The sequence below is a fragment of the Erinaceus europaeus genome, chromosome X (assembly GCF_950295315.1).
Source record: "Erinaceus europaeus chromosome X, mEriEur2.1, whole genome shotgun sequence".
NCBI lineage: Eukaryota > Metazoa > Chordata > Mammalia > Eulipotyphla > Erinaceidae > Erinaceus > Erinaceus europaeus.
Window position 1 is genome coordinate 126,375,388 of NC_080185.1, and position 16,331 is coordinate 126,391,718.

Here is a 16,331-nt window from a genome sequence, read left to right on the forward strand (position 1 = left end):
GAGCAATCATGGACCCAAAGGTTGGAATAGTGGAGAGGAAGTATTGGGGGCGGGGCTACTCACTGCAAACTCTAGTGTACTTCTGCTTTCAGGTATATATTTTGCACTAGTTTATGGATACGTGTGAACATATGCTCTCTCTCACAGAACCTGGTCTACATCTAGGTTTTGAGACTTTGTTAGAAAGTGATCCACCTGGGATGGAATTGGAGAATACTATGAAAGGAAAGGTCTCACCCGAGTAATGAAGCTGAAGGGTTTTCATTCCACACCTGAAGTCTCTGGACACAGTCTGAGCTGAAGCATGTTGAGGTGGCAATCGTTGCGTTGATTAGGTTGCGATCAGCAGATGAAATATTATTTGATATGGATTGGGAGAGTCATGCGGGAAAGTGGGCCCTATCCAAAGGTTCCAGGACTGGGGGAAGTAGAGGCTCTATAGTGGAGATATGAGGTTCCAGCTGTTTTAGGGTTCAAAAAGACAATGGATAGTTAATGTTATCATCACATTATTTGGTAATTGGGTTAACTTTGAAAAGTCCTTTTGTTAGGGTTTGCTGTATAGTACCCAGTATCTTGTATATAGCTGTGCTACCGGTTGCTTCTGATCTACTTGGTCTAGGCTTTTGAGAGTGTCCGCATATCAAATACACAGCCTATATATTAAGAAGACTCAGTCTGTGTTTTAAAAACTTCAAGACATACAATTAATTTTCCCCCTCTCATATTAATTAACCAGTGATTTATATGACTACACTTTACTAGGAGTGCACATAAACACCATTCCCACCACCAAAAGACTGTGTCCCATCCCACCCACCCACCCCCACCCCCCACCGGCCCAGGAAGCCACAGGTCCACCCTCCCCCTCACCAAAGGGTTTTTACTTTGGTGCCCTATGGATTGTTTTAAGAAGAATTTTTTCAAAAAGAAACAGCAGTTTTCTATTAGGGGCCAAGTTCTATTAGGGGCCAGGTAGTAACGTGATATTTTAGCATGGCTCTGTGGTGCAGTGGAGAGCACTTTGGACTTCTAGGTGGAGGGGAACTATTTTAGTTTTTGTGGGTGCTAGTATCAACTCTCCCTTTGTACCTGCAAAACAGGATTGGCTGGTACGTAAACAAAGGGAGTGTCTTGAGTTTTTTGGACATCGAAAGTAGGATTATATACACATTTCATGTCTCACAAAATGTTAACCGTCCTCCAATTTTTAAAAATCATTTATATATATATATATCCAGTTCTTAGCTGACAAAGCATACAAAAATAGGTGGCAGGCAAGATGTAACCTGTTGGCTATAATTTTTTGATTTCTGATTTAGGAGATTAAGTATTTCCTCAACGTGAAAGCTTTCTTTTGAGCAAAAATAATTGACTGCTATTAAACTGGTTTTCAATTTTCCTGTAATCCTTCTGCCATCAAATTCTTTTTCCCCTTCTGTTATCTACTCTGCTTTAGTTAATTAGACACTCCACTTAGTTCTAGTAGCTTGAATTGGAACTGTTACAGTGTATTTTCTGGATATAGGGAAATAGACAAGTTCAGAGAGAAGACACTAAATGCTGATGGCTTTCCCACCCTGTATTGCTCTTGGCTTTCTGAATATGATTCCGTTAGTAATTTACAGAAACTAAGAGAAAGAGCCTTCTGCAAAGCAGCCTATTAAATCTTGGCGAAATCCTCTTATGTGTGTAAGCATTACGTAATAAGGCGTTACATTGCATGCCTTCGAGAGCTTTTAAATGACTTCTCCAACCTTCCTGTAGTGAACCAGGATCGATACTTCTTGACCATCTAACTCTTGCCTAATGTAGTGATCACTTTTCCTGTGTTAAACCTTATGGATATACTGGGATAGACATCCCTCAGGACTCTGTTGAAGTAGTTAGAAGCTGAATAGGGGAAGTACATTTACAGCAGGGGAGTCACCATATTAGGCTATCCATGGTTCCTGTGCTATAGTCTACAAATTGCTTTCTGTATGGTCCATTGATAAAAGTTACAGTTATTTTCTTGGAAACATTTCTTTCCAGGTACATATTTTATAGTGGAGTTTGTTTTTTGTTGTTTTTTTTAAAAGTCAGGGATTTTCAAGAGTCCCCAGTATTCTAGCATCCTTCACTCAATATTGATTTCTCGACACCTACAAATATGTCTATTGCTGAGTGCCTCAGCTCTCTTATTGTAGACAGAAAGAGACCAAGAGTGAGCGAGTAGAACCGTCCATCTCTCTAACACCCAGAATTAAAGGCTTGCTGGAGCTGCTAAAACGATAACTAAATGTAAATTTGAAACCTCTTCTAGACCTTTAACTATTAATCTATTTAAAATTTGCTTTCAAGGACTCAGGTTCGAGTCCCCGGCCCCCACCTAAAGTGGGAGGAAGCTTCCCGAGTGGTGAAGCTGGTCTGCAGGCGTCTCACTTCCTGTTTCCCCTTGCCCTCTCAGTTTCTTTCTGTCCTGTCTAAGAAAAAGAAAAGAATGATCGCTTTCTGTTTATTATTGACTACCAGACTAGAACAACAAATACTAAACTCCCAGTGATAGAATTCGTAAGTACATGGGGCAGACTCAGTGGCATTAACAGAAAAATATCGAAATAAAAGCTGACAAGGTAAATACAGTATCACATACTCAATGACATAAATTGTAGGCCATGGAACCCTAGACTTAAATTTGCATGTAGATCAGATTTTATTATGATTTTGAAGTTCCCTAGGCGACCTGTCCCGCCAGGGCATTTGGAAATGTTAACCATCCTCACCAATGAAAAGGGGCATTAGAAATAAAACCTGCATAAATCACACGTATTTTGTGGTCTGTCAGGAGTTGAACCTGCAGATAGCCTTAAACCCCTGCGATATAATGAAAACATCTCGAGAGTTTTGTTACATAGAAAGAAGTTATGCTTTCATGCAGGTGGCATGTGTTAATACGGCTGTGTTTTCATATTAATGATTGTGATTAACTTTTCTTAGAAGAAAATATATGGGTTGTGGCGCTCGATGTGTTCATATCCTGACTGGACCAGAGTGGTGGTGTTGGGTGTCAGGCTGCAAACACCGTTCCTGAATGTCGCTCTGAATATTAGGGAATGAAACAAGCCAGATCTGTGTTTTCCTTGAAAGGTCTCCAGACTTAATATTATACTTTAAAGACATTCTGAAGCACTGACTTCGGAATAAGGGCTAACATTCTTTCAGGCCTGGACAAACCCAAAAGGAATTACCGAAATCTCCTGTTTCAGGCACACATTTTAATAGTAGCGCTCAATGACCATCATTAATTCCCTGCAACCTGACTCTTGGGTAGAGGTCTCTTAAGGCTGCGATTCCGAGTATTTCTGTCTGCTCCCCTTGCTGTTTGATGGGTTATCTGTGTAGGGAGAAGGACAAAGCTCGTGTGTTAAGTCCGATTGATTGACTGTTCTCAGCTGATGTTCACATCCCTGTTCGTGCGTGACTCGTGCTGCCAATGGTGGAAAATCGGCTGGCCTGCCACGGAGTGTTTAATTATCAGCTCAGAAAGATCACAGTAAAAGCTCATGACACAAAGGAAGTTGAATATGGCTCCATGGACATGTCTTTCATTACAAAAAACTGGGGGGGGGGGCAGTAAACTGCGCATGCTTTTCTTCAGTTTTTTTAGCCAATACATGTTTAGCAGCTTTGTTTCCCATAAAGTTGACTTGGGTCTAATCTTTTGCTTAGTATTTGGGAACTAAATCTGCCACCTGGTTGCCATCCTGAATTATTTATATTCCTTCCTCTTCTGTGGTGATAATGGGAGGGGTGCATTGAATTCCATCCAGTAATGCAGTCTTACAAAAGCTTTATCCTTTTGAACAAAGACCCTTAACACATCCTGTCCCACCGTAGAGTAAGAACCCTGTGGGGAAGTGCTAATGAATCAAGCTTGGAGCAGTTTCGTATTGATAGTAGAGAGAATTTGGCGTCAATGTGTCAGTGGTAATTGGCTGAGCTAGCTATTGGGATAACTTCTTTATATGTTTATTCAACACTGTTGCATTTGCCTTTCCCCAAATCTTGTTGTGTGGTATAGTTACACAGCTTTCCTTCTGAGTGCTTTTAAACTGCTTTAAACTGTATTGTTTCCAGTCTGTAGTTGTTGCTTAATGGACTAACCACACCGATTGCTTGATGTACCACATCAGATTTCAGAAGAGCTGTCCAGTCAATAATCAGTTTACCATCCTAATGGTCCCCGCAGTGACTATTCCAGAGTTTCTCATTGGAAGGGGGTGAGCAGTGATGGTTATGCAGCAAATATTGTTTCACTGTGTTTTCTCCTTTGTGGTAGAATTGTTTCCTGCTGTGCAGATGATTCCCGACAAGAGGGCAGAGAGTGTTCTCAGGCTCAGAAAGGAGTTTGGTTTACAGGCCAAATTTCACTCACTCCCTGTTTTGTCAATAAAGTTTTATCGGGACACAACCCTGCCCACAAGTCGAAGGCTGCTTTTATGCTAACACAGCAGCAGAACTGAGTTGAGGGGATGAAGTACCTGGTTCATAAAGTGTGAACTATTTACTGCCTGGTCCTTTGCAGGAAACAGTGTCTGCCCTGGGTTCCAGACTCTGCTGTGGGACCACAGTGTAACCACTTACTACCAGCTTGAAGAGGTGGTAGTAAGACACATACTAACATGCTGAGACACAGGAAGGACAGATGACGTAAGATAGCTCATCATTAAAAACAATACTGATCACATGTTAAAACGACAACATTTTAGCCACATCAAGTAAAGCATATGAAAATCAGTGATACCTATTTCCTTCTGCTTTTGTTGCCATGGCTGTTAGAACATGAAAAATGTCACATTTGTGGCTCAGGCTATATTCCTAGTGGCCACACTAAGTCGAAACCTGGAGTTTGAAAGGTGTGCAAGCTCTAGGGACAAAAAGAGAGAGCTGAAGAAAAAGAAAATAATCTTGGTGTTTACAAATAACTTCCCAAAGCAGTGCACTTCATCAGTCATTTGGCAACATCTCCTCAGAAGGAGTTTTCACACAGGATGGATTCGGATGTCCGTTGGAGGGGGTGTGCACTTTCCCCAAGGCTGACCCTGACAGACTTGGAATTGACAAGTGGTCCAGGAAGCACCTGCACCTGGGACAAAGAGGACGTGGCCATGAGCAGATCTTGCTGTGGGTGCCTGGCTCTTGGGGCGAGGGTGGGGTCTATGGGAGCTCTCTGTAGCTTTTGTGGGACTCTACTACTCAGAGTGGGAATCATGATTTGGGTAGATATGTCTGTAGTTCTCTCTCTCTCTCTGTTCAGTTCTTTCTCTTTCTTTCTTTCTTTCTTTCTTTCTTTCTTTCTTTCTTTCTTTCTTTCTTTCTTGCCTCTGCTCTTAGCAGTGGTACAGCCAGGTAGATTTAATCCTTTGGTGATGCTAGCCCAGAGGATTCAGCTGGATTGGGAACTCCAGTTCCAGTTTCCTTGCACGCTCCATGTGAGCTCGCACACCTGACTTGTTGGTCTACAAATCTCGGCTTCATGTGATGGAAACACATTGGCATCTTTGAGGTGCAAACAGGAATCTAACCCTAGTTTTTGCTCTCCGTGGAATTCCTGGCATACCTATATGAAGTATATAGGCGTGTCCACTTAGTCCCTAGTATCTCATGCCAAAAACGACGCTCTCTTCTTCACAAAGCCCAGTCAGAATCAAGAGATTTTAGGGTCTCGAAACTGCCACACAGGGTGTTAGTAATGCAGTTCATTGTAGAAGAACTCTTCAGGCATCCTGCAGTGGCCTGCATACAGGGGCAGGGCTGACTGAAGACCAGATTGTGTTACCTTCCTATTTATTACCCAGGCTCTCTACAAGAGTGGTGTCAGTCCCTTTGGTGCCTCTTGGAAATAAGTCTCTCTCACAGCTTCATTTCCCTTTATTATACATCTAACAGCCTCAGTAATTTTTTGTGGGCATTAGTAACACTTGTACTATTTCAATTTATATACCCGCAAAGGCTCTAGATAGTGCACTGTGCTTAAACCACAGGCTTTAGTATACATATTAGATGATTACCGACAGATTTGACATATGATGTGTATTTATTTACTAAATAAAGGAAGGGAAAAGCAGGCAGATATGAGCAAACTCTCCATGTGTTTTCTACTCTTTATTTGGTTCTCTTTGACCATGAGAAAAGTCGTACTCAGGGCCTAGTGCGCCAGGTTAAAGCACATAGCGCAAAGCACAGGGACTCGTGCAAGGATCCCGGTTTGAGCCCCTGGTTCCCCACCTGCAGGGGGGTTGCTTCTCAGGTGGTGAAGCAGGTCTGCAGGTATCTGTATTTCTCTCCCTCTCTCTGTCTTCCCCTCTCTCAGTTTCTCTCTATCCTATCCAACAATAGAAAAAAGATGGCGGTGGTGCAGCGGGTTAAGTGCACGTGGCGCGAAGCGCAGGGATCAATATAAGGATCCCAGTTCTCGCCCCTGGCTCTCCACCTGCAGGGGAGTCAATTCACAGGCGGTAAAGCAGGTCTGCAGGTGTCTATCTTTCTCTCTCCCTCTCTGTCTTCCCCTCCTCTCTCCCATTTCTCTCTGTTCTAACAGTGACGATGACATCAATAACAACAACAATAACTACAACAGTAAAAAAAAAAATAAGGGGAAAATAAATATAAAAAAATTAAAAGGAAAAAAGATGGCTGCCAGAAGCAGTGGACTCTTAGTGCAGGCACTGAACCCCAGCAATAACCCTGGAGGCAAATAAATAAATAAGTTAAAAAATATACAGAAAAGTTGTACCTTTGACAGTCGAGCTACAAACAGGTCATATATTTCCCTGGAAATGTCCTGCTCTGAAAATGAAAGACTGGGCTAGGAAGATTCCTTAAGATTAAGACAACAAAAGAAATTCACAAACATACCATAGTCATAACTGGGGAAAGGACATAGAGTAATGGAATGCCTCAGAATGATTCTCCAGTTTCTGACCACTGAGTGATTAGTAGTTGCGATTCATTTAATCCAAATGGCAGAAAACCTTTTGGCTGTGGGTGTTGCTATTGTTGAGCTTTGAATATAATGTTCAGAGCTTGGATGCATACTTGAGATCATTAAGTTGTATCTAGATCACTCTTGTACATTCTTTTTGTTCATTTAAGTGAAAAGCAGTAATCCTCCCCCTTTGAAATGTTCATATTTGAGATATGTTGAGTGTTTCAAAGTCAGAATGAAGTTAGTCTTCCTTCTAGTCCAGATGAAATATGCAGGAGACCAACATCTGAATTCTAGACACATAAGAAATAGAGGTGAAGTGCTTTTAGCTTTAAGAATTAATTATCAAACTTAAATGAGAAGGCTCCAAGGACTGGAGATGAAAGGGAATGTAGGCTAATGAAAGAAGGTTGAAGCTGGCGCTTATGGGAAGTAGCAAAAAGATGGTGCCATGGGAACCCGAGGGTAAACGTGGGGAAGTGTGCTATGCCTGTGACCCAGAAAACACTTGTATGAGTGGATAAGTGAATGAATGACACATTCATGAATGGATGGACGGTGTAGATGAGCAGTATGCAGAACAAGAAGTAGTAGAACGCTCCTAAGGAATCTTACCCAGAGCAGAGGACCATTGTAGTTGAAACTAAGATTGAATAGACATTGCAGGGGACTTGAAATTTGATGCTCTATAGGGATATGGAGTAATTCTAAACTCTTAAGTCAGCATAGTGATTATGATAAATGCAGCATTAAGGGAAAATTGATCTGACAAAGAATAGAAAGAAAGTTGATAGGCAAAGAACAGAAACATGTTCAATAAAATCTACTGAGTGAATATGTGTTTATGATGAGCGCATCTTATAGATGTCTATAAATGGTTGCGTTTTCAGTGTCAACTCAAACCTTGCTCCAAGAGATGGACTTCATACTTCCCATAATTTCTGGCTCAGAAGAATAGAAGTCCAGTTGCCTCCTTTCTCTGTTGCTTATGACCTAGAAACAACCTATAAATTAAATATGCCTGAGTTTGCACCAAATGGGGCTGTAGGAAAACACAAAGTTTGGAAAGGTTCCTTGAAATGCAACTTCTCAAAAATACAACCGAAGTCTACAGATACTTGAACCCATGTAGACTTCATGGCAGTCACTGGGAAATGTGTCCTTCCTGACTGAATATGACTAAGTTTGTACAAACTGCCCTGTTTAAAAGTATCCGGAATGATATTTGTCCTCTCTTTTTTAAACAGCAAAACTTAGAGAGTAACCTCACCAACCTTATTAAGAGGAACACGGAGCTGGAGACCCTTTTGGCCAAACTCATCCAAACCTGTCAACATGTGGAGGTGAGTATCTTTGTGTGACACTTGCCAAATGAGAACTGCCAGGTCAAGGTTTTATACCCTCCCCCCCATTACATTTTTAACTAAGGATCTTAAAATCAGGTCTCTAACAGAAGTCAAATATATCAGATGGATGCAATTGGAAGGAACTAGAGCCTCAAAGAACTTCTCCCCACTTTGGTGCAGCTTTGTGCTGTGCCCCACTGCCACCACAGCCATCCTTGATCCAACTTTACAAGACAGTCTTAGTATTGCAGGTTTAAATCCCCTTACAGAGAACAGTCCCCAAGTGTACTGTGGACAAGAGGTTGTATCAACTTCCTAGGAATGTTGTAACAGGTCACTGTAAACCTGGATAACACAAAGCAATAGGAAGCTATTCTGTTCTAGAGTTCAGAAATGTACAGTAAAGGGCTAGATAGGGCGGTGTTCCTGCTGAAGGCTCTAGTAGAGGGCTTTTTCCTGGTCTCTCCCACTTCCTAGTGGTTCCACATAATGTCTCTGCCATTGCATGGCATGGATTGGGGCCGCCCTGCTCCAGTGTGAGCTCATTTGAACTGGATTACATCTGTAAAGTCATTCACAGAAATGACCATATTTACATAGACTAGGACATAGTTGGGAAGTGGGGCACAGTCCAACCCACTGCAAGTGTATATTAGACTGAATGCATCTTGACCGGAAAGTATGTTTCCTTGAAACTGGCAAGTACATGGTATCAGGATTCAGCTTGGAGAGTACAGGTAGCAGTGAAGACCAGGGCATTGTCCGGGTCTTTGTAGTCTTTTGAGAATGGACTGGTTCTTGGTAACAAACTCTGCAGAAAACCTTTTAACCCTTGTTGATAAGCCAGCATTGTAAATAATAATGAACAAACGTATTTTTTTCATTACTAGAGGGTGAAATGAATATGTATTGTAGGCCCATGTGTTGTATTTTATTTTTATGATGTGATGGCATTTGATGTTTAGGGCAGTAAGAAAGAATTATTTCTCTTGGTTATAAAGGAAATTACCTGTATTTTACAGGGGAATCTTACAAATGCCTTATGGATTGGGTGATTATTTTATTCAATTTCAGCTAGTTACATCTTAAAGCATTAGTACCTGGTTCCCATTTTGCCCTAAAGTGACTTGAGAATGGTCTTGCTCCTGATGCAGTATTGGTAAAGCTTCAGTTTACGAAATGTTGCTCATCCCAACATGATGTGAAACTATAGTCTGTATTCAGTATTTTCAAATGATTGACATGTCATTCAAGAAACTTCCAAGGAGGTTTTATTTCATACCTTTGGGTATTCTTTCAGTTGACCTACAGTCTTTTAAAAACATCATTTCATTGAGGGTTAGTGGTCTACAGTGTAGTTGTTGACACATGGGTAAAATTTCTCATCTCATCACGACAGCTGTCTGCAAAACACTCTCACCCCTAGCTTAGGTCTTTTCCTCCCATCAGGCGCCAGGACCCCAAAGCCCCTGGCCTCCTCTTCTAGTGTAGTCTGCTTGGACGCCACACACCAAAGCCAGTCCAACTTTTGACTGTTTTCCCTTCTGTTCTTTTTTTTTTTTTTTAATTTTTTAAAAATTTATTCACTTTCCCTTTTGTTGTCCTTGTTGCTTTTATTGTTGTTGTTACTGATGTCATTGTTGTTGGATAGGGCAGAGAGAAACGGAGAGAGGAGGGGAAGACAAAGAGGGGGAGAGAAAGACAGACACCTGCAGACCTGCTTCACCGCCTGTGAAGCGACTCCCCTGCAGGTGGGGAGCCGGGGGCTCGAACCGGGATCCTTAAGCCGGGATCCTTAAGCCGGTCCCTGTGCTTTGCGCCACGTGCGCTTAACCCGCTGTGCTACCGCCTGACTCCCTCCCTCTTCTGTTCTTGTTTCTTTAGTTCTTCCTACAAGTGAGATAACCCCATATTAATCCTTCTCTTTTTGGCTCCTCTTGGATGGATCCTGAAGGAGGCTTGTTAGTGACCTGCAGTCCTTTACAATCAAGCTGTTGCTGAATGGATAGCAGCAGACTTGTAGCTGGACACATCCTTGTCTTTAGAAGTCACTCTAGACATGGGGCCAAGAGTAGTTGCTCCTTTCACTGTGATTGTTTCTGTAGCAACCCTTTCTAGCAGAAAGAAATGTTTATAGGTGAGCATATTTGCTGCTTGGGAAATGAGTCCACCCCTCCTGGTGGCCATGTTCCTTTTCCTTTTTATTTATTTATTTATTTATTAAATTTTATTTGGTAGGACAGAGAGAAATTGAGAGGGATGGGGAAGATAAAGAGAAAGAGATATCTGCAGACCTGCTACACTGCTCATGAGGTGTCCCCGCTGCAGGTGAGGAGTAGGGCTCAAACCCAGGTCCTTTTGCCTTGTACTATGTACTTAACAGTGTGTGCCATTGCCCCGTCTAAGCTTACTGTTTGCACTGGACCAAAGAGCTCATACAATATTAATAGCGATGGTGATCATTACAGTGAGAGAGGTATGGATTTCACACTATGGAATTTCTGAGAAGCAAGAATGTCTTCCTACTGGGGTTAGAGACAGCACTGAATCGAAGCCTGTTTTCAAGGATTGGTGTCATGTGGGCCTGTGGAAGGAATGAAAAGCACTGCACACAGGACAGTCAGTCTTAGAGATAGAAATTGCAGGGTGAATTGAATTGAATTGAACTGAGTTGAGTTGAGTAAGCGAGGCACACGAAACAAGTAGTTCATTCGGTAGGGGTGGAAGCTGTATGAGGGGAAAAGGAAGGACCAACTTCAGAGTCAATCAGAGCCGCTTAGACTTTACAGTGTATCTGAGGCTTGAACTTATTCGATCTTGATGGTTTAATGTGGGAGGGCTTAAGAAACAACGACCTGTGTGATTTTCACAGATCTGTTGAACACTCTGACTCTTGCCAGGAATTAATAAAGTCCTCCACAGCAGTGGAATCTGGTAGGCACTGAGTGAGTCTTTTCCATCCCTGGTTCACATCTGTGGTTCCTAGGTTTCTTCCTTTTCCTCTCTGTGAAGTGTCCTTGTCTTTTGCTATGAGTGTTCCTCCAAGAAAATAACCCCCATTCCAGCTGCAGCAAAAAACAACCCCAAAGCCTGGAGGCAACTCTCAATTGTTGTCACTTGAATCAATGAATTCCCATAGACTCCTAAGGAAATGCCACATCCTTGCAAGTGCACAGACCTTCCTGGGATTCACTTCTGCTTTGCTTCAGCATAAAAGGAGTTCCAAGGTCTCCCTCTCACTACCCATTGTTTTCATAGCTTGTTTGTCAAGGAGAGTAAGCAAATGAAATGGCTTTTCTGATAACGAGTACCATATCTTTTTTAACTAGAGAATGGGGGGATACGAAGACCAAGATAGCTTAGGACTCAAAGAATCACGTCAGGTCGACTTCTCAAAAAAAAAAAAAAAAAAGAAAAAGAAAAAGAAAAAAAAAAAAGAAAGTGTAATTTGTGGTTTCTGTAATACAACTGGGACTCTAGAAACAAGAGTTTTTAGCCACTCTGTTGAGTTTTTTTCAGGAGAGAAATGACAATAGAAAATCTAGGGGATTGGGCGGGAGCTCAGTGGGTTGGTATCCTAAGGTTGATTCTTAGAGTTCCCAGAACAGTAGAGAAAAGCAACGTCCGGCTGCTCAAAACTTTATATTATCTGGAGAAGATTCATTTTTTACCACTACTGTATATGTGGATGATGACTATATATATCTACTATATGTGGATGATGACTATATATCTACTATATGTGCATGAGGACTATATATCCCACCACATTTGCGATCACTGATAACTCAACTTTTCTGTTCATCAAAGTAGTATGTAGCACATACTTGACCCCTGAAATTTAATGCCAAGGCCGTTAAAAACTCAGTTTGTAAAGGGTGTTGGGTCGTATATGAATATACTTCCCTCAGTATGTTCATGAAGAGTAGCAAGAAAACATTACTAGGAAGTAGTCCAGTATTTTGGAATAAGAATTTTATCTTTTGGGAGTTGGGCGATAGCGCGGCGGGTTAAGCGCATGTGGCACGAAGCGCAAGGACCCATGTAAAAATCCGGGTTCAAGCCCCTCCCTGCCTGCAGGGGGTCCCTTTCTCTCCCCCTCTGTCTTCCCCTCCTCTTTCCATTTCTCTCCTATGGAACAATGACGACAACATCAATAACAACAACAATAACCACAACAACAATAAAAAACAACAAGGGCAACAAAAGGGAAAATAAATATTAAAAAGGAATTTTTAATTTTTATTTTTTTGTTTGTTTATTATTGGATAGAGACAGAGAGATTAAGAGGGGAAGATAGAGGGGGACAGAGAGACACCTGCAGCCCTGCTTCACCACCTGTGAAGCTTTTCCCCTGCAGGTGGGGGCCAGGGACTTGAACCTGCGTCATTGTGCACTGTACTGTGTATGCTTAACCAGATTTGCCACCACCTGGTCCCAAGAAATTAATCTTATGAATGAATGAATATAAGGCATAGTTGGTTTGAATTTTTTAAAAATATCATCCAAACCTTCCATCATCTTGCCTTGAAATATTTGGATGTCTGGAACAGTAGAGATATTTGTGGTGTGTTGTAAAAGCTAACAATGAGTTGTGAACATTTTCAAAAGTAGTCATCATAACTAGAAGTTTGTAATCAGTTGGTGAGTGTTGATGGGATTTGAACTGTGAGAGTTAGATGAATCTAGATGAGAGTTGGGTGTACAGAGGGACCATCCCAGGTAAGAAGGTGACTGTCAAGTAGATCAGATCCCATTATTGTCCCTGCTCATGTCATTCAGAGAAAATCATGACCCAACAACCCATCTCTCATTTTGCTACTGAACTAGTCTCTTGTTTCTGGTTCTTAATATCTAGTTTAAGTGATTTTTATCAATAAATGAATATAAAATTGTCTTTTATGACAACTAGGTTGAAATTATCTCTATGTAAGATAATTGCCAATTTTGAGTGAAATGGGTCCCGTCATCTTTTACCTTCATTCTGTTGGCTTCTATTTTTAATTGCTAAATGTGGTAGCGCGAACTGAAGAGCTTTGTTCTAATTTTGAAACTCCGCAGCAAAATAATTGAGTCATGCATATAAAATGTTCGTTAACAAGAGCGCAGTTGTAGCACTGGTTATTTTTGTTTGAAGCAGAAATATGAAATTTTAAATTCAGCTATTTAAAATGCCTGAAGGTAGCACTGACTGTAAAAGGCTCTTAGTGAGGAGGAGCACAGCTAGAGTTTTCCAGTCAAGTGAGGTAACCTCCCAACCTATGGATTTATGATAGAACTTACACTGTGCTTTGAAAAGAATTTTCACTAGATAGAACTTCAGGTTTCCATATATATGAGGTGATGAAAACTGGCAGAGCGATCTAACTCTCCAGTAAGGCATGCTCAGTACTAGGCTAATTCACAGAAATCTTGCGTCTATGTATAGAGTTTGGGAAGATGACACCCTTGTCCACGCTAGCAGATGCTAGGAGTCACAGTTTCACAACTAGGTATTACCTGTAATGTATGGAAAGCAAAAGTACATGGGCTCAAGCAAATATTCTCCCAAACCAGTAATGATCACTTGACAAGTTCCTACTAGCCCTTCCGGATATGTTTTAATCCCTTCAATCTTTTTTTTTTTTTTTTAAGAATGCATGTCTTTTTTTTAAAAAATTTATTTTCCCTTTTGTTGCCCTAGTTTTTATTGTTGTAGTTATTATTGTTGTCAACATTGTTAGGACAGAGAGAAATGAAGAGAGGAGGGGAAGACAGAGAGGTGGAGAGAAAGGTAGACACCTGCAGACTTGCTTCACTACCTGTGAAGTGACTCCCCTGCAGGTGGGGAGCTGGGGTCTCGAACAGGGATCCTTACGTCGGTCCTTGCGCTTTGTGCCATGTGCGCTTAACCCCCAACTCTCATCAATCTATTTTTTAAAGATTTATTTATTGGAGAGCGACAGAGCACCAGAGCATCACTTTGGTATATGTGGTATCAGGGACTGACTGAACTCAAGACCTCATCGTTGAGACGTTAACCCTTTATCCACTGCACTACCTCCCAGGCCTCCCCGGTAACCTCTTGGGTCAGCGTCATTATAGAAATGTAACTTGAAGTCAGACTTAGTTCAAATCCAACCAAGTAGGAAAGGAACTATGGAGTAGTTGCTGGATTTCAGCTACTGAAACCAGTTGGGACCTGTCACCCAAGAAACTGTTTTGTCTTCCCAGAAAGGAAGCTAATTTGAGTTCATTTCTTGTTGGGCACCATTTTGTTTGCTGAGGAAACCCTGTCCAACCCACCATGACAAGGACTCAGTGAGTACCAGTAGAAGCAGCGAGTTTTCCAGTTCATTCTTGCGAACTGTTTTCAACCTTTTCACCATCGATCCTTAGCCTTCTCTGTGATTATCAGTTTACTTCCTTTAGTAAATAATGTTCCCCCTCATCCTAAATGTCAGAACTATCTAGAAAGAAGACTTCATAGTATCCATGAAGAAATAAAAAACTTGCGTTACAGTTAAAAGACTAAACCCTGCTTGTGTTTGAAGGGTTTGTAGCATTTAAGAGACTAATAGTTTAAAGCAATTCCACAGGTTAGCTTTGAGATTCTAATCTTAAACACCTAACTTATTTTAGGTCTGTGATTTTTAAGTTGAAAGCACAAGATAGTTTAAATTTCAAACCCATATTAGAATGTTCAAGAGAACTCAAGTTTCACTATATTTGTAAGTTTAATTTATTAGATTTCTAAGAGCTACTTAAATACTTGGAAAGGTTTAACTTCTTAGCATTTTAATTTTACCCTGCTAGGCATTTAAAGTGCTTATAAAGTAAATTGAATGTTAACATTTATAAATGTAATTTAAAGTGTTACAGGAATTTTGTGCTAAAAATCTGAACAGTGATTACTCATGGGAGTGAGAATGAACTGAGAGAAGGGCTTGAGGGAACTTTCTAGGGGTGATGGGAATGTTTTATGTCTTGATTAAGCAGTTGCTTATGTTGGTTATCAAAAGCCAACTAATTTATAGATGGGACTGAATGTTTCATAGAGTTGAGTCTGTTCCACTAGAGTTAATCAAATGTTGATTCAGAGACCTCCAGGGAGTAGTTAATCTTGGTTTTATAAAAATCCTTGAGTTTCTGAATGAAATAATGAGATGCATTATTTGAACTTAAAAACCTGAAGACAACAACCCAGTGACGGCCTGCCTAGTAATAGTAATGCAGTCTTCAAACAAAGATCCTCCTGGTCTTTGAGTGCATGTCTGTTGGTTGGATCTTTGGGCTGCAAGGTGGCATGTTTCTTTCTCTCGTGTCTTCTATATTTTGCACATTGCACATAGCTGATGAGGAGAGGATGGGACTCCCCTGAGAGACCAAACCTCCTCCTTCTGCCTCCCTCTGTCACCAGCATGTTTGCGTAGATCAGCACCTCAGATCCATTCTTGTCCTGAAGAGCAAACAGGCCTCTTTCTGGGAAGACCTTCACAGGACAGCGTCTCTGATGGCAGGTCTGAGCAGCACAAGTCCCTGGAGGCAATCACAGGATGGGGCACTGCACACAGAGTGCTCGATCTAGGCTGGGCTGTGGAGGGGAGGCTGGCAGAGAGAAGTCCAGGACAGCGGAGCTGCCCATTGGGGTGGTGCTGAGCCCTTGAAGAGGATCAGAGAGACTTCCCCTACCCCTTCCTCTTTGTGAAACTCTGTCTCCTGGATACCTTCTCCATCTCTTCTAACCTATAGAAGAAAGTGAGTGGAAAATATTTTCAGTTTTGTCTGTTTATTTATTTATTTTTATTATTGGATAGAGAGAAATTGAGAAAGGGGGGGAGATAGAGAGGGAGAGAGATGGAGAGAGACTTGCAGCCCTGCTTCACCACTCGTGAAACTTCTCCCCTTTAGGTAGGGACTAGGGGCTTGTACCCTGGTCTTACACACTGTAATGGGCGTGCTTAACCGGGTATGCCACCACCTGGTCCCCAGGGAAAATACTTTAAAAAGAATAATTACCAAAAATATTCCTTTCT

The 16,331-nt window shown here is 41.4% G+C and overlaps 1 protein-coding gene across 6 annotated transcripts in view; it reads left to right on the forward strand.

Annotated features, from left to right (window-relative positions):
• MID1 (midline 1) overlaps positions 1–16,331 on the forward strand; it is a 322,962-nt gene that overhangs the window by 255,766 nt on the left and 50,865 nt on the right. For all 6 annotated transcript variants that reach the window (XM_060183090.1, XM_060183091.1, XM_060183092.1 and 3 more), the window contains exon 3: positions 8,218–8,313. In XM_060183090.1, coding sequence (XP_060039073.1) covers positions 8,218–8,313 — 96 coding nt within the window. The remainder of the gene's footprint in view (positions 1–8,217; positions 8,314–16,331) is intronic.